General features: G+C 47.4%; 1 protein-coding gene across 1 annotated transcript in view; it reads right to left on the reverse strand.

Moving 5' to 3' along the window:
- The window catches only part of ARFGEF3 (ARFGEF family member 3), a 179,876-nt gene that overhangs the window by 33,724 nt on the left and 120,221 nt on the right, over positions 1 to 25,931 (reverse strand). The window contains exons 16-24 of the mRNA XM_051854295.2: positions 25,375 to 25,590; positions 25,111 to 25,221; positions 23,219 to 23,369; positions 21,158 to 21,478; positions 19,171 to 19,304; positions 16,743 to 16,888; positions 14,107 to 14,286; positions 3,544 to 3,688; positions 2,247 to 2,369 (exon numbers count right to left, since the gene is read on the reverse strand). Of these exons, the coding sequence (XP_051710255.2) occupies positions 2,247 to 2,369; positions 3,544 to 3,688; positions 14,107 to 14,286; positions 16,743 to 16,888; positions 19,171 to 19,304; positions 21,158 to 21,478; positions 23,219 to 23,369; positions 25,111 to 25,221; positions 25,375 to 25,590 (1,527 nt within the window). The remainder of the gene's footprint in view (positions 1 to 2,246; positions 2,370 to 3,543; positions 3,689 to 14,106; positions 14,287 to 16,742; positions 16,889 to 19,170; positions 19,305 to 21,157; positions 21,479 to 23,218; positions 23,370 to 25,110; positions 25,222 to 25,374; positions 25,591 to 25,931) is intronic.

The following is a 25,931-nucleotide window of genomic DNA, read 5'->3' on the forward strand; positions in this document are numbered from 1 at the left end:
CTTGGAAATAAAGAATTCACTAGAACAAATGAAAAATACAGTGGAGAGCCTTAACAACAGAATTGGTGAAGCTGAAGAAAAAATATTTGACTCAGAATACAAAGCACAGAAAATTATACAGTCAGACCAAACACAAGAAGAAATTAGAAAACTAAAAAACACTGTTGGGAATCTACAGGGTACTATCAAACAACTCAACATACAGGTTCTAGGAGTTACTGAAAGTATGGAATGAGAAAAAGGACTAGAAGGTCTTTTTAGTTAAATAATAACAGGAATATATAGGAAGAAACAAGATACCTGTTTGTGTGTCTCTACTATGCTACCTATTCTATTTGATACTATACTATTTACACTCTTTGCTGCTGTAACATATCCCCTGAGAACAAGGAAAACTCTTTTATCTGATACAGAGGGAGATGAGAGAGTGGAATTTTTCCACAACATCAGAAGCAAGGACAGCTTGGCACAATATAGGGAGAACATAGTATATACAGGGTTTGGTACTAATGCAGTTTTAGGCTTCCTCTGGGGGTCCTGAATACATCCTGTGGATAGGGGAGACCACTGACCACTGTATATCAGAATGGAATGGGAATTCCGCCCTGGTAACGAGGTTGTCTAAGATCAGAGTGTGGCCTCCAGGCTCCATCCTGAGACATATTTTGTTTCTGCTCCAAAAACGAGGGCAGTGTTAGTGATTACACAGCGTCTTCGTGTCTTTTTTCTTCCTTTGAAAACCAATGATCTGTTATTTAGTGACAATATATAAGAATAATATCAACCTTGCCTTTCCCCTGTTTCCAAGGTTCTCAGGCTCTGGGTCTAAGAGCACTTGACTGCAAAACTCCCCAAACCCTGGGGCTGGCGCTGTGGCATAGCATGTAAGGCTGCTGCCTGTGGTGCCGGCATCCCATAGGGGTGCCCATTCGAGTCCTGGCTGCTCCACGTCCAAGCCAGCTCCCTGCTAATGTGTCTGGGAAATCAGTAGAAGATAGCCCAAGTCCTTAGACCCCTGCAACCACTTGGGAGACCTAGAAGAAGCTCCTGGCTCCTGGCTCCTGGCTTTGGATCAGCCCAGCTCCGGCTGTTGGAGCCATCTGGGGAGTGAAACAGTGGATGGAAGATCTCTCTTTCTCTCACACACTCTCTAACTCTGCCTTTCAAATCTTAAAAAAAAAAAAAAAAAAAAAAAACAACCTCCCCATGCCGTTAAGTTTCTGCTCAACTTTTGGTTTAACTGATTTTTTTCTCTTGTTTCACCACAGATAAATCCATGCTGTCTAAAAACCTGCTACAGCAGGTTGTGTTGTCTAGGAAGACCCTACTTTGTAAAACTGCTCCTAAGTTAAGTATAAAATCAGCTAGAGCTATCCTGAAATACACAAGGCTTCAAAGAAGAGAGACTTCTATACTTCCAAAATAAACCATCATGTATTTTATAATAAAAAAGGCCGGGGGGGGGGGCACGCTCTTGATTTTTGTGCAAGGGCTGCAAAGTCAAGGTCAGGTGGCTGGCTAACTGTGGGATACTGAAGAAGTCCTACGTGCAATTATTAAAGACAGTATGGAATATTTTAAGATGAAAAAGGAAGTCAGTATAAAGGAATATACAGAAAATATGCTACATACAAGATGTCCTGTGCATGCAATGAAAACTACTAACCCTGGACAAAACCCACACTGTGCTCACTGTAAGCGTTCTGTCTCAGAGTATATGGCTCAACACCATTTACTCACATCCCAGGATGCTGCTTGCTGCAAGGGGTCAGAGGGCCGTGTCTCCATGGCCTCTGCTTTAGATACGGTTCGAATGTGCCCAGGGATTCACCTGCTAGAAGCTTGCTTGGTCCCCAGTGTGTCCATGCTGACGAGAGTCATGACACCTACTGCAAGGTAATTAGGTCACAGGAAGTGCTGCCCCCAGAAGGGATTGCATTGTTTGCACAGTTCCCTCCCCACCCCGACTTCCTGTCTGGCCATGTACTCTCTCCCGCTCACACACGCTCCTGCTGTGATGCCATCCACTGCGATGTGACTTGGCCTTGTGGGCCCTCACCAGAGCTGGCGTCATGCTGTTTGGACTTAGAGTCCCCCAAACCATAAGCCAAATAAATCTCTTTTCTTTAGGAAGTGGCTGGCCCCAGGGATTTTGATCCAGCAGTGGGATGCACAGCCTTTCACACAAAGCCATCCTGGGCAGGTTGACCAGCTGTCATAGGGTGTGACAGAAGAATTCCGCATACCCAGTCCTTTGACAAACTTCATAAGGCACATGATGTAACTGGTGGCTGCATTAGCAAAGACCTGGATGTTGTCAGTGTTGAGAAATGCTTCAAAGACGTCAAATACTGGAGCTTGACCTTTGCCTGAGGGAGGAAGAATATTAAGAAAGGTTGGTTTACTCCCTGGGTTGCCCATACCCTCAGCGTCTTACAAGGGGTTTTAGGAAAGATCTAATGGAGAAATTCTTTGGCCTTTTGACTGGACGTCAGGCTCCAATGCTATCCTCAATTTTGCCTGCAGGGGGAGCTGCAGGAAGGCTACAAAGCAAGGTCTTGGGTGCAAGAGGGCAAAACTGCTGGAATCCAGGGCTGAAGCAATCTACAGGGACAGAAACATCTACAGGCAAAGGAAAGGACCATCTGGATATCCCTTTGATGGCATTTACAAATTTTTCCCTACCTGTGCAGAAACAGCTCATGTGGGTAGTTGGAGACTGAAAGGTTGGCCCTAAACTGGCAGCCAGCAGCTGGCTTGCAGACTATTCCCCAGTAACAGTTAACTGATAAGGGTGGGTCCTTATGCCTAGCCTGTTTGTGCAAACAATCTGGTTTAACACCTGCTTTCCTTTGTGTGGAATGTTGGCATATGCCAGACAGAGGGTGCCTATTTGACCAGTCCCCAGCTGGGTCTCTAACAGATTTTCCCGGGCTGAAAGATCCCATATGTGAAGTGTTTTTGCCACTGGGCAAAGATTGTCTTCACAGAAGGACCAGAGTGGGTGGAAGTCCACGTGTAGACTGCCCAGTGCTGTGCCTTTTTCTCTTATAGTCTACTTGGCTATGCTAACTCTGAGCCAAGTGGTAAATCAGTTGAATAACCACATGCTGAGTCTCTTGACTCCTTCTGGTGGGTTTCTGAATGCAGGGTACCCTTGAAGACCCCTGGTACAACCGCCCTGGATGTCCATTCTTTTCCAGCCAGAACCTACCTTCTTAATTCCAATTCCCTTGTTCTAAGATACTTTCCTGCTTCTTACTACTGAGTGGCTAACATTTTTCTTTGGGGCATTTGGAATGAACTCAACACAGCAGTGTACAGTGGAATGACAGAAGTCTCTTAGCCTTTTTCTCCAACAAGCATGAGCATGGCCTGACAGTGCTCCATCAGGGTACTAGGATCCCTGGCAGGACTCATAACCCTGTGACCCCACGACGTTTCCTACATAGGAAACACGCTGGATGTCAGCTGCCTTTGATAACATGAAACACGGCACAAAGAACCAAAGCTCTGTAGCAAGAATCACCCGTCCATTCTTACCCATGGAGTAGTCGCCAACCAGGTACTCCTTCACCTCGGACTTGTTCCCGCTGTGCACCGTCTCCAGAGCACTGAACAAGGGCCTCCAGCCTGACTGGATGTGCGTGGAGCAGACCTCCACCAGCTCACCAATGGATGTGACCACCTGGCAGAGGCAAAGGGCACAGCGGCACTTCAGTGAACAGTTTCCGGGGTGGGTGGTGTACTTCTCTGCCTCCTACATCTAGATGGGTTTTAGCAAAAAAGAAAAACTGTAACCCTGACAGACTCACTTACAAATCTTCTAAATAAGCAACCATTCAGCATGAACTTGCATTTCACCAATGACTACTATTATGGAGCAAATATTCACACACTCGTTAAAGCCATTTTTTGAGTATTTCGCTGTTTTTGAAAAACTAGGCTTATGCCTTCATTATTGTCTTTTTAAAAATTAAATTTATTTATTGGATGGAGGGAGAAATAGAACAAGTGCACTCCTATCCCCTAAATGCCCATCAACCTCTAAATGCCCATAATGGCCCCAGACCAGGGCAGAAACTAGGAGGCAGGTCTCCCTGCCGTGTGGGTGGTAGGGCTACAACCACCTGAGCCATCACTGCTGCCTTCAAAGGTGTGCATTAGCAGGAAGCTGGACTCAGAAGCAGAAGCAGGCACTCTGCTATGGGATGTGGGTATCCCCCATCTACTATGCCAAAGGTATGCCCCTCATCATTGTCTTTTTATGATTGAGTAGTTAGTGTTCTTTATGTACTCTAGATTCAAATCCTTCTTTTTTAATTTTTTTTATTTTTTGACAGGCAGAGTGGACAGTGAAAGAGTGAGTGAGTGAGAGAAAGATCTTCCTTTGCTGTTGGTTCACCCTCCAATGGCTGCCACAGCTGGCGCGCTGCAGCTGGCACACCGCGCTGATCTGATGGCAGGAGCCAGGTACTTATCCTGGTCTCCCATGGGGTGCAGGGCCACAATGCCAGTCCCAGTTTTCTTTTTAACAGTGCATTTTAAGGAGAAAAGTTTTAAATTTTGATGAAGTCTAATTCATCAGTTTTTGTTTTTATAGCTCACATTGTTGGTGATGTTTTTAAGAAATATTTGTATAAGTCAAAGTCTCAACAGTTGTCTTCTTTGCCTTATTCTAGAAATGCTTATAGCTTTTGCTCTTATGTTTAAGGCACGACCTATTCTGAGTCATTTTTTGTGTATGGTGACAGGTACTGGTTTAAGTTCATTTTAATCATATATATTCAAGCATCATTTGCTGAAAATATCTTCTCCTTCCATTAAATCACAATAGCAGCTATGACAAAAATCAACTGACCATTGACCATATAGGAGAGTATTTCTTTAGCACCTTCCTTTTTTTTTTTTTTTTTTTTTTAAAGATTTATGTTATTTGAAAGGCAGAGTTACAGAGAGGCAGAAGCAAAGAGAGAGGGGAAAATGTCTTCCATCAGCTGGTTCACTCCCAAATAGTGGCAAAGCCCGAAGTCAGGTCGATCCAAAGCCAGGAGCCAGGAGTTTCCTCCAGATCACCCAGAAGGATGCAGGGGCCCAAGTGCTTGGGCCATCTTCCACTGCTTTCCCAGGCCCTAGCAGAGAACTGGATCAGAAGAGGAGCAGCTGGGACATGAATTGGTGCCCATATGGGATACTAGCGCCAAAGGTGGAGGCTTAGCCTACTATGCCACAGTGTTGGCCCCCCAATTTTGTTTCTTATATTTTGAATTTAATTCCACTATGGCAGGAAAAGATACTATGATTTCAATTCTATTAAATTTATTGAGACTTTTGTGGTTTAGTCTATCATGTGTCATGGAGAGTGTTCCATACATATTTGAAGAGTGTCTTTTTTTTGTTGAACAGTTTTCCAGATGTTTGTTAGGTCAGGCTGGTTGACAGTGTTATTCCCACTGTAACTCGTTTTTGATGGTAACACATATTCAACATAAATTTACCATTTAACGATTGTGCACAGTTCAGTGGCATTAAGTACATTCATTTTGTTGTGCAATATCACCACTGCCCATCTTCAGAATATTTTTATCTCCCTAAATTGCAACTCTGTAGACACTGAACAGTAGTGGTATTCCCTGGCACTGTGATTATTACCGTCTATATCCTTTCTTTTTTTAAAAGATTTTATGTGAAAAGCAGTTACTGAGAGGGAGCCACACACACACACACACAGAAGGATCTTTCATCCACTAGTTTACTACTCAAACGGCCACAACATCAAGGGCTGGGCAGGCCAAATCCAGGAGCTTCTTTTGGGTCTCCTGCATGAATGCAGGGGCTCAAACACTTGGGTAATCTGCTGCTTTCCCAGGGAGCTGGATTGGAAGTGGAGCAGCTGGGACGCGAACCAGCGCCCATGTGGGATGCTGGCATTGGCTGTACCTGTTACGCTACACACCCAGTTATCTCCTTTCAATTCTGTTTTTGCTTTGTGTTTTTAAGAAATGTGTTGTTCAGTACACAATTTTTTTTTTTTTTTTTTTTTTTTTTTTTTTTTTTTTTTTTGACAGGCAGAGTGGACAGTGAGAGAGAGAGCGAGCGAGAAAGGTCTTCCTTTGCCGTTGGTTCACCCTCCAATGGCCGCCGCGGCAGGCGCGCTGCGGCCGGCGCACCGCGCTGATCCGATGGCAGGAGCCAGGAGCCAGGTGCTTTTCCTGGTCTCCCATGGGGTGCAGGGTCCAAGCACCTGGGCCATCCTCCACTGCACTCCCTGGCCACAGCAGAGAGCTGGCCTGGAAGAGGGGCAACCGGGACAGAATCCGGCGCCCCGACCGGGACTAGAACCCGGTGTGCCGGCGCCGCTAGGCGGAGGATTAGCCTAGTGAGCCGCGGCGCCGGCCGTGTACACAAGCTTTTAATTGATCTGTCTTCCTATGATGTTGATCCTTTCATAATTGTATGTTTGTAGGAATATTTTTTAATTAACATCTCTTTTTGCCTGGCCTTAATAGAGTCACCTAAAGTCGCTTGTGGTTACTGTGCATGGCTTACTATTTTCAATCCTTTTATTTTCAATCAATTTGCACCCTTTTAACTGAAATGTCTCTTATAGATGATATATTTTTAGTATCTTGTTGTTTTACCCAGCCTTATAATTTCTGCCTTTTGATTGAAATTTAGTCAATTCACATTTAAAGTATCTTTATCAGGGCCAGTGCTGTGGCATAGTGGGTAAAGCTGCCGCCTGCAGTGCCGGCTCCTATCCCAGCTGTTCCACTTCCAATCCAGCTCTCTGCTGTGGCCTGGGAAAGCAGTAGAAGATGGCCCAAGTGCTTGGGCCCCTGCACCAGCATGGGAGACCCAGAGGAGGTTCCTGGCTCCTGGCTTTGGATTGGCACAGCTCTGGCCGTTGTGGCCAACTGAGGAGTGAACCAACGGATAGAAGACCTCTTTCTCTCCCTCTTCCTCTCATTCTGTGTAACTTTCAAATAAATAAATCTTAAAAAATAACTTTATCATGTATAAAATTTACCCATTTAAAGTATATAATTCAAAGTTTCTTTTTAAATCATATTCAGAGTTGTGCAACCATTGCCACCATCCAATTTTAGAATTTCATTAATCTCAAAGAACCCTATGCTTTATAGCAATCATTTCTCCCTCTACCTCTCTCCCATCAGTCATAGGCACCCACTAATCTTATTTTTGTCTACAGATCTTTCTATTCTGGGAATTTCATATAGATTTTTCTGCTCTTTTTGTGAAACGGTACATTTTCAGGGTTCATTCATGTGTAACTTGTAATTGCCGAATAACATTCCATTGTACAGATATTCTGAATGTCATGTATCCACATAGCTGATGGCATTTGGGGGTGTTTCCAACCTTTTGCCCTCCATAAATAACGTTGCCATGAACATTTGGGCAGAAGATTTCTATGGATATTTGTTTTCATTTCTCTTGTGTCCATACCTTTTTGGGGGACTGCCAGACTGTTTCCCCAGGTAGCCACATACTTGACCTTCCTGCCTGCAGGGTGAGGGTTATGATGTCTCTACTTCTTCCCCAACACATGCTAGTGCCTTTCTCTTCCATTGCGGTGATCCTAGTGAGTGTGAGGTGATACCTCATTGTGGACTTGATTTTCATTACAATCACTTTAAGTAATAATAACAAATGATGTTGAGCATCTCAATCAAAGCACATTAATGCTATTGTTGACATGGTTCTATTTACACCTGCCATTTTGCTATTCGTTTGCCAGATACACAGGATAGGATTCTGTTACCTTGTTTCTCCTTTCTTATCTTCTTTTAGCATATCACTTTAAACTTTATTATGTTACTCTCTTGGGGTTGCTCTTGCTAGGAATTATAATACCCATCTTAAGTTTACACATTATACTCAAGTTAACACTGACTTAACTTCAGCAAAATATAGGAAACTTGCTCCACTTCCTCTCCCTCATTCCTACTTGTGATATATCCATCCATTTAATAAATACAACAATACGGTATGAGTTATTGCTTTGAACATATTTTAAAAATAAATAGAAAAATGCAGTCTTTTGCATTAACTGACACGTGTCCCATTTCCTCCTGTGGAACAGACTAACCATCCTGTGTGATGTCTGCTCAGCTGGAATGAACTCCTTTAGTTCTTCATGTGTAGGAAAGTCTGCTGGCAAGAAATTCTCTCACAATTTGTTTATCTGAGAATGCTTTCAGTTGGTCTTCACTTTTGAAAGGTAGTTTCTCTAGAATTATTGACAGTTTCTGTAGCACTTTAAATGTCATGACATCACTGTCAACCTTCATTCTCTGTAGAACTGAGACACTAATCCCAGTGCTGTTCTTCAGTAGTAATTAACTGTCCTCTTACTGCTTTCAAAGTTTTCTCATTGTGGACAGTTTGAGCATAATTTGTCTATTGTAGCTATCTTTGTGTTGATCCTAATTGGAATTACATTATTATTTTTTTTTGACAAGCAGAGTGGACAGAGAGAGACAGAGAGAAAGGTCTTCCTTTGCTGTTGGTTCACCCTCCAACGGCCACCGCGGCCGGCGCGCTGAGCTGATCTGATGGCAGGAGCCAGGTGCTTCCTCCTGGTCTCCCATGGGGTGCAGGGCCCAAGCACTTGGGCCATCCTCCACTGCACTCCTGGGCCACAGCAGAGAGCTGGCCTGGAAGAGGGGCAACCGGGACAGAATCCGGCACTCCGACCGGGACTAGAACCCAGTGTGCCGGCGCCACAGGAGGAGGATTAGCCTATTGAGCCGCGGCGCTGGCCCTCATTATTTCTCTAAATACAGTTTCCCACTCATTTTTCTCCTCTGTGTCTGAACTCACATCATATTTATGCTGGTATGCTTGGGCCTTTAAAGCTTGCTTTCTTTTTGGTCAATCTTATTTCTCTGATCTTCAGAATGAATGATTTATATTATCTTGTTAATTTTGAGAATGATTTGTTTTATTTACTTGAAAGAATGACAGAGAGAGGGGGAGAGTAAAGGGGAGTAGAGGGAGAGGGGGAGAGAAAAAAGTCTTCCATCTGCTGCTTCACTCCCCAAATGGCTGCAATGGCCAGGGTGTGTTCAAGCCAAAGCCAGAGGCCTGGCACTGCCTCTAGGTCCTCCACGTGGGTAGCAGTGGCCCAAGTACTTGGGCCTTCTTCCATTGCTTTTCCAGGTGCATTGTCAGGGAACTGGATCAGAAGCAGAGCAGCTGTGTTTTGTACTGCTCCACAATACTGGATGCAGCATTGTAGGTAGCAGGTTAACCTGCTGTGCCATGATGCCAGCCCCTAACCTAGGTTTCTTCAGTTGACTGATTCTGTCATCTCAAATCTTTCTGAGAAGCTCAGCTAGCTAATTTTTTGACTGGCAGAGTGGACAGTGAGAGAGAGACAGAGAGAAAGGTCTTCCTTTGCTGTTGGTTCACCCTCCAATGGCCGCCATGGCCAGTGTGCTGTGGCTGGTGCACCGCGCTGATCCGATGGTAGGAACCAAGTGCTTCTCCTGGTCTCCCATGGGGTGCAGGGCCCAAGTACTTGGGCCATCCTCCACTGCACTCCCTGGCTACAGCAGAGAGCTGGCCTGGAAGAGGGGCAACCGGGACAGAATCTGGCGCCCCAACCAGGACTAGAACCTGGTGTGCTGGCGCCGCAAGGTGGAGGATTAGCCTAGTGAGCCATGGCGCCAGTGCTAATTTTTCATTTCAGTTATTGTCCTTTTTATCTCTAGAATTTGAATTTTCATAGTTTCAATTTCCCTATTTAGATTCCCTACTTTGGAGTTTAATTTTTTGAGAATATTTATAAGAGCTTCTTTTGAGTCTCTTCTCCCACATCCAAAACCTAGGATCACTCTAAGTCAGATTCTATTGACTGTTTTACCCACTGAGTATGCATCACTTCCTTATTTCTTTGCATTCCTCATCATTTGTTTCCTGAAAACTACTCAGTTTGGATAACATATTAAACAACGATGAATTCTAATTTGTTTTTCTTAAGTTTTTAAAGCTAAGTTATGGGGGTTGGTGTTGTGGCATAGTGGGTAAAGCAACTGCCTGCAACGCTGGCATCCCATATGGGTGCTGGTTCAAGTCTCGCCTGTTCCACTCCTGATACAGCTCCCTGCTAATGGCCTAGGAAGGCAGTAGAGGATGGCCCAAGTGCTTGGGCCACTGCTACCCATGTGGGAGATCCAGAGGAAGCTCCTGGCTTCAGCCTGGCTCAGCCCTGGCCCATTGCAGCCATTTGGGGAGTGAACCAGTGGATGGAAGATCTGTCTCTCTGTCTCTCCGTCTCCCTCTATAATTCTGACAAATATATAAATAAATGTTAAAAAGAAAACTAAGTTACTTGGAATTATAGACTAGAATCTTTCTTCCCATGGTGTGAGGTGATGATGATGTCTTTAATTTTTATTATTTTTTTTGCCTGAATTCCTAGCATTCATACCCTTGCTCGCAGACCTTAGTGGTCAGCAGATGAAATTGGGAGAGATCGTGTTCAAACATTTAGAGTATTTCAGGATTCTATCCCTCTGTCAACTATTCTCTGTGTGTGTAGTTTGGGGAGAATTTTCAAAGTTCAGCCAGTTCTTCTTCTTCTTCTTTTTTTAATTATTTATTTGAAGGGCAGAGTTAGAAAGGGAGAGACAGAGTGAGAGAGATATCATCCACCTGCTAGTTCACTCCCCAGACAGCTGCTACAGTGAGGGCTGGCCAGACTGTAGCCATATGGGGTCCTGCATTGCAGGCAGCAGCTTCACCCACTATACCACAGTGCCCGCCCCTCCACCGGTTCTTAAGTCTCCCTTACCTTTTATGGGATCTGTACACTGTAACTTGAACATGTCCCATGTTTCATTCAGTTAGGCAAGGGTGAAGAACTAGCTTATTTGGTTCTTCTATAAATCACTGGTCTTTAGGACCTTATGTTACACTTCTTACTGTCACTCACTGCAAACTTGGCTAGCAGAGCTGAAGGATTGCCCCGCTCATTTCCTAGTGAATTCACCAGGTTCAGCTGGCAAAGCAATGGTCTTTTATCCTTCTTCTGCAAGTCGAGTCTTGTCTTATAATAGAAAAGCTGATTTTTCCAAGTCAGCCCCACAATGGTCAAACAGAGCTTTGGGAATAAAGGTGATGAGCGCAGTTTCTGGCCCCAAAGGTCACAGACTCTGCACTACCCTTAACAGAAGTCCTAGCAAGAAATATTTTTAAGAATAAATGTTACTCAATTTATGCTCTGTCCTTGTTCAGTGTCTAGAACACTTCAGTGGTTGTTTTTGACAACTTAGTCTTTTTTATGCATTTGTTGTTGTCATTGAGATTCACAAACTTCAAGTGACCATACCCAAGTCTCTCCTGTCTTTAATCTTTCTGAACACGTGTAAGCTTAGGTATTTTAAAGCTCAACTCTGATAACTCAGCTCTCTGGGTACACAGGAATGTGTGTGTGTCTATGTGTGTCTCTTTCTATTGTTTTCACTGACATGTTCTTTCCTACAGAACCTCATTAGATTTGATTAAATGAGATATTATTTCTTACAGCACCTCATTATGTTTGATTGACTGAGATATTGCATCTGCAAGACAAGAAAAAAAACCTGGAAGCTTAAGATCATGTTCCTCCCTGTGAGAAAGGCATTCTGTGCTCAGGGCAGGTGCCAGAAATCTCAGGCCATCCCCATCTCAGGCTAGGGATTAGGATTATTTGAAGATTAGTTGCTATTTTCTGTTACCAGTAGGCAGTATTTCAGGGGCTCCCTTCTTCCCAGCATGCCCCATTCTCTTCATCATTCTAATCTAAGACATCAGCTGTGCCAAGCTTCCCAATCTAGCTTCCTCTTCTAAAAGAGCAGTCTGCTAATTTCAGAAGTACTCTCAAACCCCAGACTCTCCACCCCAGTCATTCTTTTCCTCCCAGATCTTGGCCCCATTGTCCTGCACTGCCTTGTTGTATTCCAGGGTCTTCAAATGATTAAGGTTTTTGTTGTTGTTGTTTTGGTTATTCAATTGTTCTAGCTGTTTGCTGTAGGTACACTGATCCCAATAACCTCATTCATTACTCCTGGAATCCCCCAGCCTAGTCTTCACATGCTGACTCATATTTTCATGCCTGTCTTTGGTGGGGATTCACTGGACATGACCACAGCCACCTTGGATATAACCTCTGGGTGACCCTGGAAGTCATTCTCAGCCCTAGTATGATAGGGTGAACAATGGCACGAAGGTGACTGCTCCCATCTGGTGTTTCTACCACATGCTCAGAATGTCTCTTAGGAATGTTGGTAATTGCTGAGAAAGTCCAGATGCATTCTGATCTATCACAGGATGCCTCTGTCCATCAAAGTCCTTTCCTCTTGCTCTGTGGTATGGCAAATCCTGGATTTGCCTCTTTCTTTCCTCAGTCTCTTAGGCCTTTCCACCTTCGGCAGCTGGTTCTTGTATACCAGGCTTTTCCAAAAAATCATTTACTAGACATTTTTTATTTTTGACAGGCAGAGTGGACAGTGAGAGAGAGACAGAGAGAAAGGTCTTCCTTTACTGTTGGTTCACCCTCCAATGGCCGCTGCGGCCGGCGCACCATGCTGATCCGAAGCTCGGAGCCAGGTGCTTCTCCTGGTCTCCCATGCGGGTGCAAGGCCCAAGCACTTGGGCCATCCTCCATTGCACTCCTGGGCCACAGCAGAGAGCTGGCCTGGAAGAGAGGCAACCAGGACAGAATCCAGTGCCCTGACCAGGACTAGAACCTGGTGTGCCGGCGCCGCAAGGCGGAGGATTAGCCTATTGAGCCACGGTGCCAGCCCATTTACTAGACATTTTAATATTCATGTCAAAGATACCAATATTTTAGTTCAATTCTTTCAAGGTCTGATTATGTCATCTGCAACTCTAACTGTTGCCTGTTTTTCCCTGTGTTTTGTGGTTTCATTTTTAAAAAAGATTTATCCATTTATTTGAAAGCTATACAGAGAGAAGGAGAGACAAAGAGAGAGGTCTTCCATCTGCTGGTTCACTCCCCAGGTGGCCACAATGGCTGTGTCTGGGCCAGGCCAAAGACAGGAGCCAGGAGCTTCTTCTAGGTCTCCCTCATGAGTGGCCAGGTGCCCAAGCACTTGGGTCATCTTCCACTGCTTTCCCCAGGACATTAGCAGGGAGCTGGATCAGAAGCAGAGCAGCTGAGATTTGAATTGGCGCCCATGTGGAAGCTGGCATTGCAAGCAGCGGCTTAACCAGCCAGGCCATAGCACTGGCTGTTTTGTGCAGTTGTTATGATAGCCCCTTGGGACACACACACACACCAGATCAGCACACCTGGGTTTGAGTCCCAGCTCTGCGTCTGGTCCTAGATTCCTGTAACGTACACCCTGGGAGGTAACAGGTGATGGTTCAAGTGGCTGGGTCCCTGCCTCCCACACAGAAGACCCAGACTGAGTTTCCAACTTCTGGTCCAGGCGTGGCCCAGGCCTGGCTGCTATGGGCATTAGTGGGAGGGAACCAGTGCACAGGAGATTGCTCTGTCTCTCTGCTTATAAAATAAAATAAAGGTAGATGAAAGAAAGGGAAGGAAGGAAGGAAAGGAAGGGAGGGAGGAAGAAAGGGAGGGAAGGGAGGGGAGGGGGGGAGGGAGGGGAGGGAAGGAGGGAGGAAGGGAGGGGAGGGAGGGAGAGGGAGGGGAGAGGGAGGGGGAGGGAGGGAGGAAGGAAGGGAGGGAATGGGGGGAGGGAGGGAGGGGAGGGAGGGAAGGAGGGTGGGAGGGAGGGAAGGAGGGAGAGGGAGGGGAGAGGGAGGGAAGGAGGGAGGAAGGAAGGGAGGGAAGGAGGGAGGAAGGGGACAAAGGGAGGGAAGAGAGGGAGGGGAGGGAGGGGGAGGGGGGAGGGAGGAAGGGGGGCAGTATCCTCAGAGAGGGAAGTACCGCACAGGCTGAAGTTCAAGCACTACTTATGCATTCTTCCCTGGGATGCTGAACCTCGCTGTGTCACTGACTTAAGATTATAGGGAAGATCAACTACGAAAAGCTCAGAGAAAAGTGCCTGCTGCTGCCCTGGGCAAAAGCCGGCTGTGGTGTGGACGCTGCTGTGAGCCCGGGCCCCTCACCTGGTCCTGGACGTCCTCGTCACACAGCTCCAGCTGCATGATGCGCTCGAGAGGCCGGAAGAGGGCTTCATTGAAGTGAAAGTGAGGCGGCTCACTCCAGCCTGTGAGCACCTCCGTCAGGATGTCGTGGATGAAGGAGACGGCCTTCTGCGACACGCGCCTTTCCTTGTGGCAGGCAGCCTGCAAACGCCAGGGCACAGTGGAGCAGCGTGAGGGCACCAGGCATGGGAGAACGGGCTTCCCCTGCCCTCCTGGGCACCCAGAGGCAGGAGCGGCAACTCTGATGACGTCACCGCATGTCTAAGGGCTAAGAGGAACTATGCAGCAAACTGCATTGGAAGAAATTCAACCAACTGGTCAGGCCCAGCTAGAATTTCTCTTTAATAGAGTTCCTAGTCATTTCTTTCTTCAGGAAACAAAACATGACAGTTTTCTTAGATGGTCTAGAATATGCTCACCATAAAGACCCCAGGACCTGGAGGGGGAACTGCTCATGGTCTTATCCATAGCCTTGTCCCACGCACGTGAGGATCACAGAGGCTATTGTTGGAGCCTCAATGAGGTGGCTCAGCTTCGACCAGAGCTCTAGCTGGTCTCTGCCTCCAATGGTTCTGTCCCACGCTGACCCTGGGCTTGCATGTGGGGCTTTTGGGCCAGTGGCACAACAGTGGGCATTATATGAGGAGAGAATTAAATTATGATTTGGGGTCTACTCTTTTGCTGCTCCTTGGAGTCCTAGGAAAACCACATGAATACGTGGGGGCTGGTGTGCTGGAGACCAGACCACATGAGACTATGCAGGGGTGGGGAACCCTTGATTCTGCCAGAGGTCATTTGGAGATATTCGTATCATTCAGGGGCCACACGAAATGAGTAACTTGAAAATGAGCCTGCTAGAGATTTACTGAATTTGAAGTCCCACCTGCGGTTGCCTTGGAAGGTCCAGACCAAATGATTTTCTGGGCCTTACGTGGCCCCCAGGCCAGATGTTCCCACCCCTGAGAGACCGGTTTGTCCAGGCTGATGAGTTAAGGTAATCATGAACCAGGTGACCACTGACAGGTAAATAAGGCCAGCTGAGCCCAGCCCAACCTGGCTCAGACCGGAACTTACCAGAAGAATTTCCATCAAATTTCTGACCCAAAGAATCATGAGCTAAATCAATGGTTGTTGTCTGAAGCCATTGGGTGTTTGAAGTAGTTTGTTATAGTACAACAGGGAACCATAGGACTCTGTCCCATGTCAAGGTTGCAATTTCTACCCATTTTCCTTTCTAGAAAGTTCTTAGGTTACTGAATTAGGTTCTGAAAAAATAATTTATGATATATCTTTACCAGACAGAACTAAAGGACAATTTAGAATAGTTTTTGCTGCAAAACAGGGTAATACCAGCAACCTGGGAGTCATCAGTCACCAGGTACTAAGATGCTTAGATGTAGACTTGCCATAAAATGTGTCCCATGGGGGCTGGCATTGTGGCATAGTGGGCTAAGCTGCCGCTTGCAACACCAGCATTCCAAATCAGAGCAATGATTAGAGTCCCGGCTGCTCCACTTCCAATCCAGCTCCCTGCTGACGGGCCTGGGAAAGTTGCAAAAGATGGCCCAAGTGTTTGGGCCCTTGCACCCATGTAGGACACCTAGATGAAGCTCCTGGCTTTGGTCTGGCCTAGTCAAGGCTATTGCTGCCATTTGAGCCACAGATGGAAGATCTCTCTCTCTCTCTCTCCCCCTCTCCCCTCCCTCTCCTCTCCCTCCCATCTATCTGTAGCTCTGCCTTTCAAATATTTACTTACTTACTTACTTATGTATTTGAAAGGTAGAGAGTTACAGAGAGGCAGAGGCAGAGAGAGAGGTCTTCCATCCATTGGTTTACTCCACAAATAGCCACCACAGCTAGAGCTGGGCTGATCTGAAGCCAGGAGCCAGGAGCTTCTTCCAGGTCTCCCACATGGGTGCAGAGGCCAAAGGACTTGGGCCATCTTATGCTGACTTCCCAGGCCATAGCAGGGAGCTGGATTGGAAATGGAGCAGCTGGGACTCGAACAGGCACCCATATGGGATGTCGGCACTGAAGGTGGCAGCTGTACCCACTATGCCACAGCGCCGGCCCCAGTACATTTTATCACATGAACTGCTTTCCACTGGAGAGTGAAAGGAGCCTATTAATTTTACTGGGAAAACTAGGATGTAGGGCTCCCCTCCTGAAAGGACACTGTATAGTCAGTGACCATTTAGTGATTAGAAATTAAGAGATTGGCAGGAACCAAAGACGCAACTGTATTTATTTACAAAAATGAAGATTTTCAGAGCCATCTGCTTATCTTTCAGCTGCAGGCACAGGAAGATGCCACAGCATAAAGAATGAAAAGCTGGTTGTGCAAGGCAGCTGGGACGCTCACTTGTAAAGAAAGAGGGCAGAGCGAGGTCAGGGTAGCCCTGGCCTTTGTGGTGATTCTTTAGAGGCCCTGCGGTAGAACCACAGACAAGTGATGTTAGTGAGCAGGTGACGCAAAGATTCCCACTGCTGTACGGCCCTGGCGCTCTCTACCCAACACACCACCCGGGAGCCCTGTGCTGGCTGTGCGGCAGGAGTTCTGGGGGCTGGCAGGTTTGTCCCACCCTCCAGGCACTCACCTCCACCAGGTGGGGCGCCACGAGGCTCCAGCAGCGCATCACGTGGAGCAGGGGCCGCGCCTTGCTGCGCACGATCCTCAGCATAGCATCCCCGAGGCGGAACAGGTGCAGGGCACTTTTTCGGTCGTGGGTGGATTTCACTTCTCCTACAGGCAGGCAAGACCATAAGAAGCCAGAAAGCCAAAGCTGAGGAATAGTCTGACATCCTCAAGCTTAGAGAGAGGCTGAAAATCTAGGTGCTGTACTGGGACTAGTTGGATTATTTGATGTGTACCAACTGAGGGAGGAGAGGGCCCGGGGTTGCTAAAAGGGGGGGGGAGGGGGAGATGGAGAAGGAGGGGAGGGGGCTCAGCACAGAAGGCCAGGGCCTCTCCCCCTCTCATGTTTACTCCTTGATCTAGGCCCTGGGACACAACAGGTGAGAACAACACTCAGTGACCCGGAGCAATGGCACAGTGGTTAAGCAGGAGGGTTGGGAGTCAGCACGGGCTCTACTCCTGGCTCCACCATTCAGCAGCTTGATTACACTGGGTCAAAGACTGTTCCCTTTGACCCCCAGTCATCTCATCTGTAGGGCTGGGGATAATCATACCTACCACTTAAAGGTGCTTTAAGGGTTAGACATGTTAACTTACATCAAGTGCTCAGAGCAGGACCCGGCACGTACTAACTAATGAACGCTGTTAGCTACCATTATTACTGTTGTCACCGTCGTCCTTCTCAGCTGCCATCTACTCTACCAATCCTTCATGGCACCTGGAAGCCCTTGCTAAGCAGGCCAGGCCCTCCTCTGCTACTCAGTACGGTGCTCCTTAACCTGCCGTCCTCTCCAGCGTAATCCTTGCCCGCTCTGATCTCTCGCTTCTGCTTTGCCCCTCCCTGTCTCTTGGCCTCTCCACTTCCTTCTTGCTCATGTCCCACTGCTTCCCCAGGCTTCCAGCCCAGTGCTGCTCCATACCTGGCCCTCCCAACTACAAGGCTCCTTCCCAGTCAGCTCTGCATTTCAACTAAGCTTCAGGATAAGCACAACGAGAGTCACAGGTAATTACGGAACGTTTACCCCAGATACTGTGTAGGTTCTTTACATCTCTGTTACATCTCTCATCACTTTCATTTTGAAAGCAACCTCACAAAGCAAAAAAGAAAAAGAAAACTTGCCATGTTACAGAGTTGAATGCTGAATGACTGAAAGGGGAGGTGACTTGCTTTGGGCAATGCAGCTGGGAAGTCATATTTGGCTGATTGCAAAACTCATTCTCTCTCCTCCCAAGTTTGCTGCCTTTCCCCAAGTCTGCTCATTCTTTTTGCTAGAGCTCAGAGCCTGGTGCCTTCTCCATTGCAACTTTGCAGGTCACCTCTGGGCTCAGGGATACTCTAGAAGTCGGATGACTCCAAGAGGTGGCTTTCTTTAGTTAAGGTTTCCAAGTCTATTACAACCTAGTGGAGGACATCTTCTCAAATCAGGATCTGCTGCAAGGAGCAGAAGACCAGATATAATGGTGACTCATGAAGTTCATGGAAAATGAAACTGACAGACAAGTTTTTGGTGCAAAAAGTTTTTGACACTCTTGCATAGTTTTTTCATAATACATATCTTTGATGAACTTTCTGAGGACCTTTTGGATCCATAGATTCCTTTTTTTTTTTTTTTGCATCAAAATAAATGTACCTTTAATTCCATTTTCCAGGAACTTTGTGAAGTCCCCTCATCGATTGCACTTGACAATTTAGATTCCTAAGGGTGGAAGGCACCTCACGGTGGGTGTAGTTCCCCACACAGGGCTCCCTGCCCCTGCCAGAACTCACCCTGTGTGAGGCACGGTTTCTGCCACCTCTGCTGCTGCTGCACAGTTCTGCCCTGAGACCCCTGCCACCCAACTGGGAGCCGTGGGCCGCAGTGCAATTCTCCCTCTTCCACAAGGCTGGCCTCTAGAGAGCCTCTCCTTTCCCCTGGCCTCACCCTTAGGGAGACAGGGATACTGGCCCGTCATGGACGGGATAAGCCCTGGTTGTGGTTTTTCTCAGAGTGGGATGAGGCTTCTGTTCCTATTTCTGCTTCCATTCTCTCTCTCTCAGCATCCCTTCTGGAATCGGTAGTTACTTCGGGAAGCTGGCTACACAAGAGTGGTTTGCAATACAGAGAAGATGCCCCACCTTCCAGGGAAGTAGCCGTGTGATTTCCCCATCACAAGCATAAACCTCAGCTCCAGGGGTGCCACCCGCAGCGGTGGGAGCAGCAAGGCTTCCATTTACGAAGACTCATACCCTGCCCCACTTCATGCCTGAAAACTAGAAGATGAGCCTGCACTTGAGCTTCGCCAGTGTGACCGCAGGCAGTGGGACCGTGGATTCCAATCCTCTGTTGGGATCAGAGACTCAGGCTGTTTCTGCTTGTCTCCTGGTGTGCTTTCCTCATGGAAAGAATTACCTGGCATTGCCAGAGAGTAGTCGACTGTGTCTGTGACGGAATGGAAAAGCTGGGATTGTGATGCTTTCTTCAGCTGGTAAAGAAACCCCCCCAACGCCATGAGGTTCAACTTCTCCGTGGCGTCTTCAAAGAGCCTGGGAGCAAACAGAAGGAGATCTGTTATTTGGAAGCAGTTCAGCAGGACCCTTGTGGTGGAATGATTATGGTAATTTGGTTGATGTGATTAATGATACTGTTGCATAAATACTGAATACAAATGTATGGTATTATTATATCAGTTATCACAGTGTAAGAGCCTGTTCCGACCATGAGAGCTCCATCTGAAAGGCACAAAACATATTCTAAAAAAGTCTCTGTGTCTTCGTGGTCTAAGCCAGCCATGGTTGGCACAGGTGAGAAGGTGAAAGTTGGGGGCTGGCGCTGTGGTGTGATGGGTAAAGCCGCTGCCAGCAATGCCAACATCTCATATGGGCACTGGTTCACGTCCTGGCTGCTCCACTTCTGACCCAACTCCCTGCTGGTGACCTGGGAAAAGCAGCAGAAGATGGCACAAGTGTTTGGGCCCCTGCCAACCAGAGGGAGACCCCCCTGGCTCCCGACTTTGGTCTGGTTCAGCCCTAGCTGTTGTGACCCTCTGGGGAGTGAACCAGTAGATGGAAGATCTCAACCTCTCTCTCTCTTCCTTTTTCTCTGTAACTCTACCTTTTAAATCAATCAATCTTAAAGAAAAGTGAAAGGTGGCCAAGCATCACACCCAGACACTGAGTAGCAATAGAATCCTCAGAATTAGCTTCAATTTCATGTTATATTTTTAAAATACCATAAACTAAGAGGCTTCTGGTTGCCTACGACTGATGAGCTTTGTGTTGAGGAGACAAAAACAGTAAGGGCCAATCCTGGAAACCACCTTTGTGGCTCTGGCTTCACACACCAAGAGCCCTGGACATCAGAGGAGCTCAAACATCTACAGGGGCAAAGAATGTTCCAGAACCTAATGCACCTTGCAGGTTCCTTTTGTTTCCCATGCCACGGGGCACAGACACTTCCAGCAGACAAGGTCAAGGAGGAGCTGGAGACGCCAGAGTAGGACTAGGAAGAAGACACCAGGGAGCAGAATGACGAGCATCAGTTTCGTGTGGCCACAATGCAGAATGGGGTAAGTCAGTCTCCTGGCTTATTTATTTGAGAGGCAGAGTTACAGAGAGAGAGAGGGAGAGACGGAGAGACAAGTCTTCCATCAGCTGGTTCACTCCCCAAATGGCTGCAATAGTGGAGCTGAGCTGATCTGAAGCCAGGAGCTTCTTCTGGTTCGCCCATGTAGGTGCAGGGGCCCAAGCACTTGGGTCATCTTCCACTGCTTTCCTGGCACTCATATGGGATGCCAGCACCGTAGGCATAGGCTTAACCTACTACTCCACAGCACTGGCCCCCATCCTCCTCACTGTACCCAGGCTGGCTGGTGTGGGGCATGATGCTGAAAGAGTTAAATGGGGCACTTCGATGTATAACTAGCGACCAAAAGCACTTTCAGCATCAAGAAGTGTCACCCAACAGTTGAGACAATGTTTTCCCCTCGTTACCTTCTCACGGTCATTGGACATCCATAAACAACATCGCGTACTCTTGGGTATAGGATGTTGTAAGCAGTGCGCATCATTAAAACAGTGGCGTTTTACTGTTTGCCAAGCTTTGTTCTTGGCCTTAAGTTTAATACTGAAGTTAACCTCATGAGAACCCCGTGGAACTATGTTCAGAAATGACCCGATTTCACCAGTGAAGACACCAGGGGGCGAGGCTGCACAAGGAGAGAGAGTAAGTGCAGAGTTCGACCCTACATCTTAGCCATTAGAAAAGGCTTCATTTCCAGATAGGGCTTGGCGGTGGAGACACCTATGCTTGACACAGATCAGAAGAGTTGCAGTGAGTGGCTAGTGTACAGAGCCATCCCTGATGATGCTGAGAGCGGACAGACGGCCGTGCCACGCACCTGTCGGCCTGGGTGGAGAGGCTGAGCACCACCTTGGCAGCGCTGCTCCCGGTCATGAGGCTGCCGCCGCGGAAGTCCGAGGCCCGGCCCCGGCTGCCTTCCCGGACCAGTTCTTGAATGGAGAGGGGCTGGACGATGGGGGCCGTGCTCAGGGAGGACCCTGGCTCCAGGCTCTGCTCCTGCGGCGAGCCCTCACACTCAGGGTCCCCAGGGAGCCCAGAGCTCCCGGACACCTTCTGGGGCTGGCTGATGGTCACAGGGGGCTGCAAGGTGGCGTCGCTGAAGTGGGTGTGCTCCAATGTGCCCACGTACTCACACACCCTGCAAAGAGCCACAGACAAGTGGCCAGTGAGTGCCGCTTAGCCAGCAGTGACATCAACACACATGCACGCACAGAGGAAATCCAGCCAGCTCCGCAGCCTTCCCTGATTCCCCACCCCCAGCTCCCTCCCTCCCTGATCTCTTTCTGTTCTATACATCTATTTTTTTTTCTTTTGAGTTGAACCACACAGCCTCAAAGTGGGTACAGGGCTCCTCGGATTCTCACACTCCACGTGAGCAAGGGCAGGCAGCAAAGCCCTCTCACTGGTGGCACTCAGTGGAGCCTACCGGCTTAGCGGGGCTCTGGCTGGTGGAGCCTTTTTTCCCCACAAGGAATCCTCATCCTCTGTATGCAGTGCTCAGATTCGGCACTGGAGAGGGTTCCCTTACTTTCAGATACCCTCGGGAGGGACAGACCCTCTGGCCACTAAGGGGCTCTGCCCAGCCAAGTCCTGCCTGGTCCTGATCACTCCCAGTAACTCACGTTGGGGTGGGGTTTGGGTATGGGATCAGGGCAGTCCCCTAATCATGACAAACACAGAGAGAAGTCACAACACGTGGTGCAACTGCCACTGTTCAGTGTTTGTTCCCAATAGGACTTGGGATTAAGATGGTTCGGAAGAGGCCCCCGATTCCAGAGTAAGTCTAGCTCCCAGTCAACAGCACCTTGACTCTGATGCGCTATCCTTAGGGCACTTTTCAATGCCATACATTGAACTTGGGGACCACCCGAGCCTTTCGCTTTTTTCTCTCCTAAGGAGCAGCAAACTCCATATTCAATCACAGTTTGCTCCTGGTTGATTCATCCTGGTCCTTTCCTGTGTTCCTCTCATGCCTGGGCTCTCAATCAGGAACATTCTGCACGCTCCCCTCTTTGAAATGGGCCATTCATGGCTGTGTTCATTTTGAAGGGGTCAAACTGAACCCAGATCTGGCTGTGCCCTGGGTCCTCACCCTGCTGCTGCTGCTGCCCCTGCCCCATGGCTGCTCTGCCTACACTATGCATGGTGGGAGGCCTGGGGTGTGTGTCATCAAGGACAAGGCACAGCTGGACACCTGCCTCTGTGAGCACAGTGCCTTCCTTCCAATTGTTCCAGATTGTTCCAGATCTGTCCTAATGCTAAGGCTTGGGCTCTACTGTTTTGTTTCTGTCTTACATGAACTGTGAATGCATTACTGCTAATGGGGAGTTTCTTTTCCCTTTGATGCCACTGGCTTGCAGTGAAATTCCTGGCCAGTCTGGAACACAGTTGTATGATTCTGTTTGTTTTTCTTTGCCTAGACAAATTAAAAGTAGCTATCTTGCACTTTATATATCCACACAAACTACCTAAAATCCTCTTTGAATAAAGAGGACACTGATAAACATACAGCAATATTAATTGCTGATACATGGCCAGTTTTTAGATTCACAAAGTAACACTTAACTTACATGGTCTCTTACCATCCACTATTTAAGAAGCTGGTTTTTCTTCCTTGGTAGGACACATGTATCTTCCACAGACAATGTCAACAGATAAATTAAAATATCCTTTAATCCTGTTCTGTCACTTTGTTCTCCAAAACATACATTCTGTGTTGCCCCCATTCCCTCTTCTCTTTTCCTCTCCCAATTGGAGTTTATTCAAACTCTGTGGATTATCATAACCTCTTATAACACTGGCAGACTCTTGAGCCTACCCCCCTTGGCTTCCCAAGGCAGGGTTGATGACATCAAGGGGTGGGGATCCCATCATGCACCTGAACACGTGTGGCCAGCAGTCCGGGTTGTGGCTTCCCATCTCCAGGCCTACGCTGAGGATGGCATCCATGCACAAGACGTGGGCTGTGTGCAGCCACACCCCTTGCAGCTTCCCAATCTGCTCCAGTTTCTGCTCCACTTTTAGTTTCACTGTGCCAGAAAGACATTTATTAAAATAACAGTCTGAGTGAGGGAGACAGAAAGGGAGAGAGAAAGGGTGAAAATGAAGAATGTGTTGTCATGCAAGGGCAAGAGGAAAACAGACTTCACTGGTAGCAAGCTCCTCTCTGGCATGTCCCTACGGCTCCCCATGCAAACTACCCAGCCAGCAGGCTGTACAAACATTGGTGACCCCCGCTTTGTGGCTCCAGAAGTCAGGTAGACCCCAGGCTGGTAGGTGTAGTTCCCTCCAGGTGCCCATGGGCTGTGAGTCAGGCTTGGCAGTGTTGATGGGCTTTGTGTACGGATTCTAGCTAAAGCCATCTGTGCCCAGACTCTCCACCCTCCCCTGTGTACTCACAATGGTAACACAGAAGATTTCTTTCAAGTTCTGAGATTATTTTAATATTATGCTTTCATTATGATGATCTGCTCTAAAATTACATACATGTATTCTGAGCACCAAGATGACTGTTTTATAACCAAAGATTACTGTATCATTACTCCCTATATTTACATTTGTATTTGTGAGCTCCAAATAATCCTTTTTTTTTTTAAAAAGACAACTATTAAGAAAGGTTGCAGACATTGACTTACAGCATCAATTATGTATAATGCCAAGGCATGGCCAAATAACACAGTGCTCTCCTTGAATAAATGTTTCAAGCAACCAGATCTAGGGGGTAACTGAGTGGTGGCCAAGAACTCAGGAGCCTTTTCTCAAGCTAATGTGACAGCAATCTCAACATATTCCTGCTGTGAAAGGGAAAAGTGATTTTTAGCAAAACATCTGTAAATCTGACCTTGATGTTAATTTTTATTTGTATGTAATTTGAATATTTTTGTTTGGGTTTTGTAGTTTTCTTAAGAATGTTAAATGTTAGGGTTTTGATGTAGTTCACAGTTGTACAATACTTAAGTGAATTGTCATACCTATTTTTCAGTCCCCATGGGGGATCTGTCAAAATTACTTTGCTTTCACATAGGTTTCTAAATATTTAAGTTGGAAAGACATTGGCCCAAACTGTTTTTCACAGCTAAAAATGGGCAACTGTTTCAATGTCTGCCATTTTAAAGATCTTATAGATAGCACAATTTGGACTGCGCTTGCATTTTCCTTCTGTGTGTGCATGGTCTTTCATCATCAAGGTCATTTTCTCCTTTCTATCAGGATTCTCACCCATTTCATTGACTGATTTATCAGGTGGAACATCAACCCTTCCCTGAGCCCCCCCCAAAAAAATCAGAAAAAAAAAAAAAAAGGCAAAGACTTCCTGAGCTCCCTGCTATGGATTTACTCCATCTATTCATTTTTTCTCTCAGAAAACTGGCCCATCTGCCTTCACCCACTATAGTCAGAATAGCCTTCAACTTGTACCTCCTTGAAGCATGACAGCCAATGGCCAGATGATGGAGAGAGGTATCATTGGCTTAGCCACTTGGGCCCACAGGACTCCTGCTAGCAGCCATCTGTACTTTCCTCTTGGCCAGGGTCCACTGTCGTTGGAAAAATCTCATCTCCAAAGGGACCTACTGAAAGCACTCTGCAGGGCCCCCAAGCAAAACAGACCCAACACCTGTGGTTCAATGGGACCTCAAGACCAGTGTTATACATGGATTACTGTGCATCAGACACAAAAGAGGGATGAGTGCCAGCACATGTGTAGGTGTGGACAGGAGTGTGCACACCTGACCCCGGGAACCAGGTAGATTAGTTTCCTTCTGCTGTTACCTTGTGCTATAGTGTCACTGGGTTCTTGGACTTCTCTTTCTTCTTTCTCTTCCTGGACACAGGAGGCAGCCGCCATTTGGGCAAGGGCTGAAGCACAGTTAGCAGCAACCCCTGTAGGGGAAATAAACCATTACCCCTTAACCGAAAGGACAGCCTCTAACTATTTGCCTAGCAAAACCCCTTTAAAGAGACTTCTTCCCCACTGGGGCCATCCCCAGTGACTCCCTTTACAGCACAGGTTGGGGAGCATGACTTGGCCAGTACCTAGAGCACAGCTTAGCCGTGCGGCTTTCCGCAGCCCATCAAGGCTCATGCAGATGGCGTCCCGTTCCTTTTGGTTCTGTTCTTTGATGCCTTCAGCCCCCAGGATGAAGGCCAGTCCCTTGGAGCTCCCCGCCATTCGGCCAGTCAGTGGGGTTGATAAAGTATCAATCAAGTTCTTCCAGCAGCCAACCAGAATATAGCGAGCAAATGCCACACCTGGAACATGAATGGATGTGGGTCACCTTCCAGAGACAATAACAACCTGGCAACGAAGGGCATGGGATTCTCTGGCAACCAAACTGCCAATCATGGGTTGCATGCAGTTCTGTGTTGGAAAGTTTATCTAATGGGTTACATTGGGTTGTGTTTTACCGTGTGCTGTATCATACACTGGATGAGGCCCAGTAATGTCCATTGGATACCTGTCGCTCCCCGTCTTCGTGGAGGAACGACACAGGACCCTGCGCTGTTCTTTTGTCTGCTCGGCCCTCCCCGGGTTTGCTGCTGGTTCTTCCCGGGTTGGCTACCATCCCTTCCACCTCCGTGGAAGGGCGGTT

Source organism: Oryctolagus cuniculus, chromosome 5 (genome assembly GCF_964237555.1).
Source record: "Oryctolagus cuniculus chromosome 5, mOryCun1.1, whole genome shotgun sequence".
NCBI lineage: Eukaryota > Metazoa > Chordata > Mammalia > Lagomorpha > Leporidae > Oryctolagus > Oryctolagus cuniculus.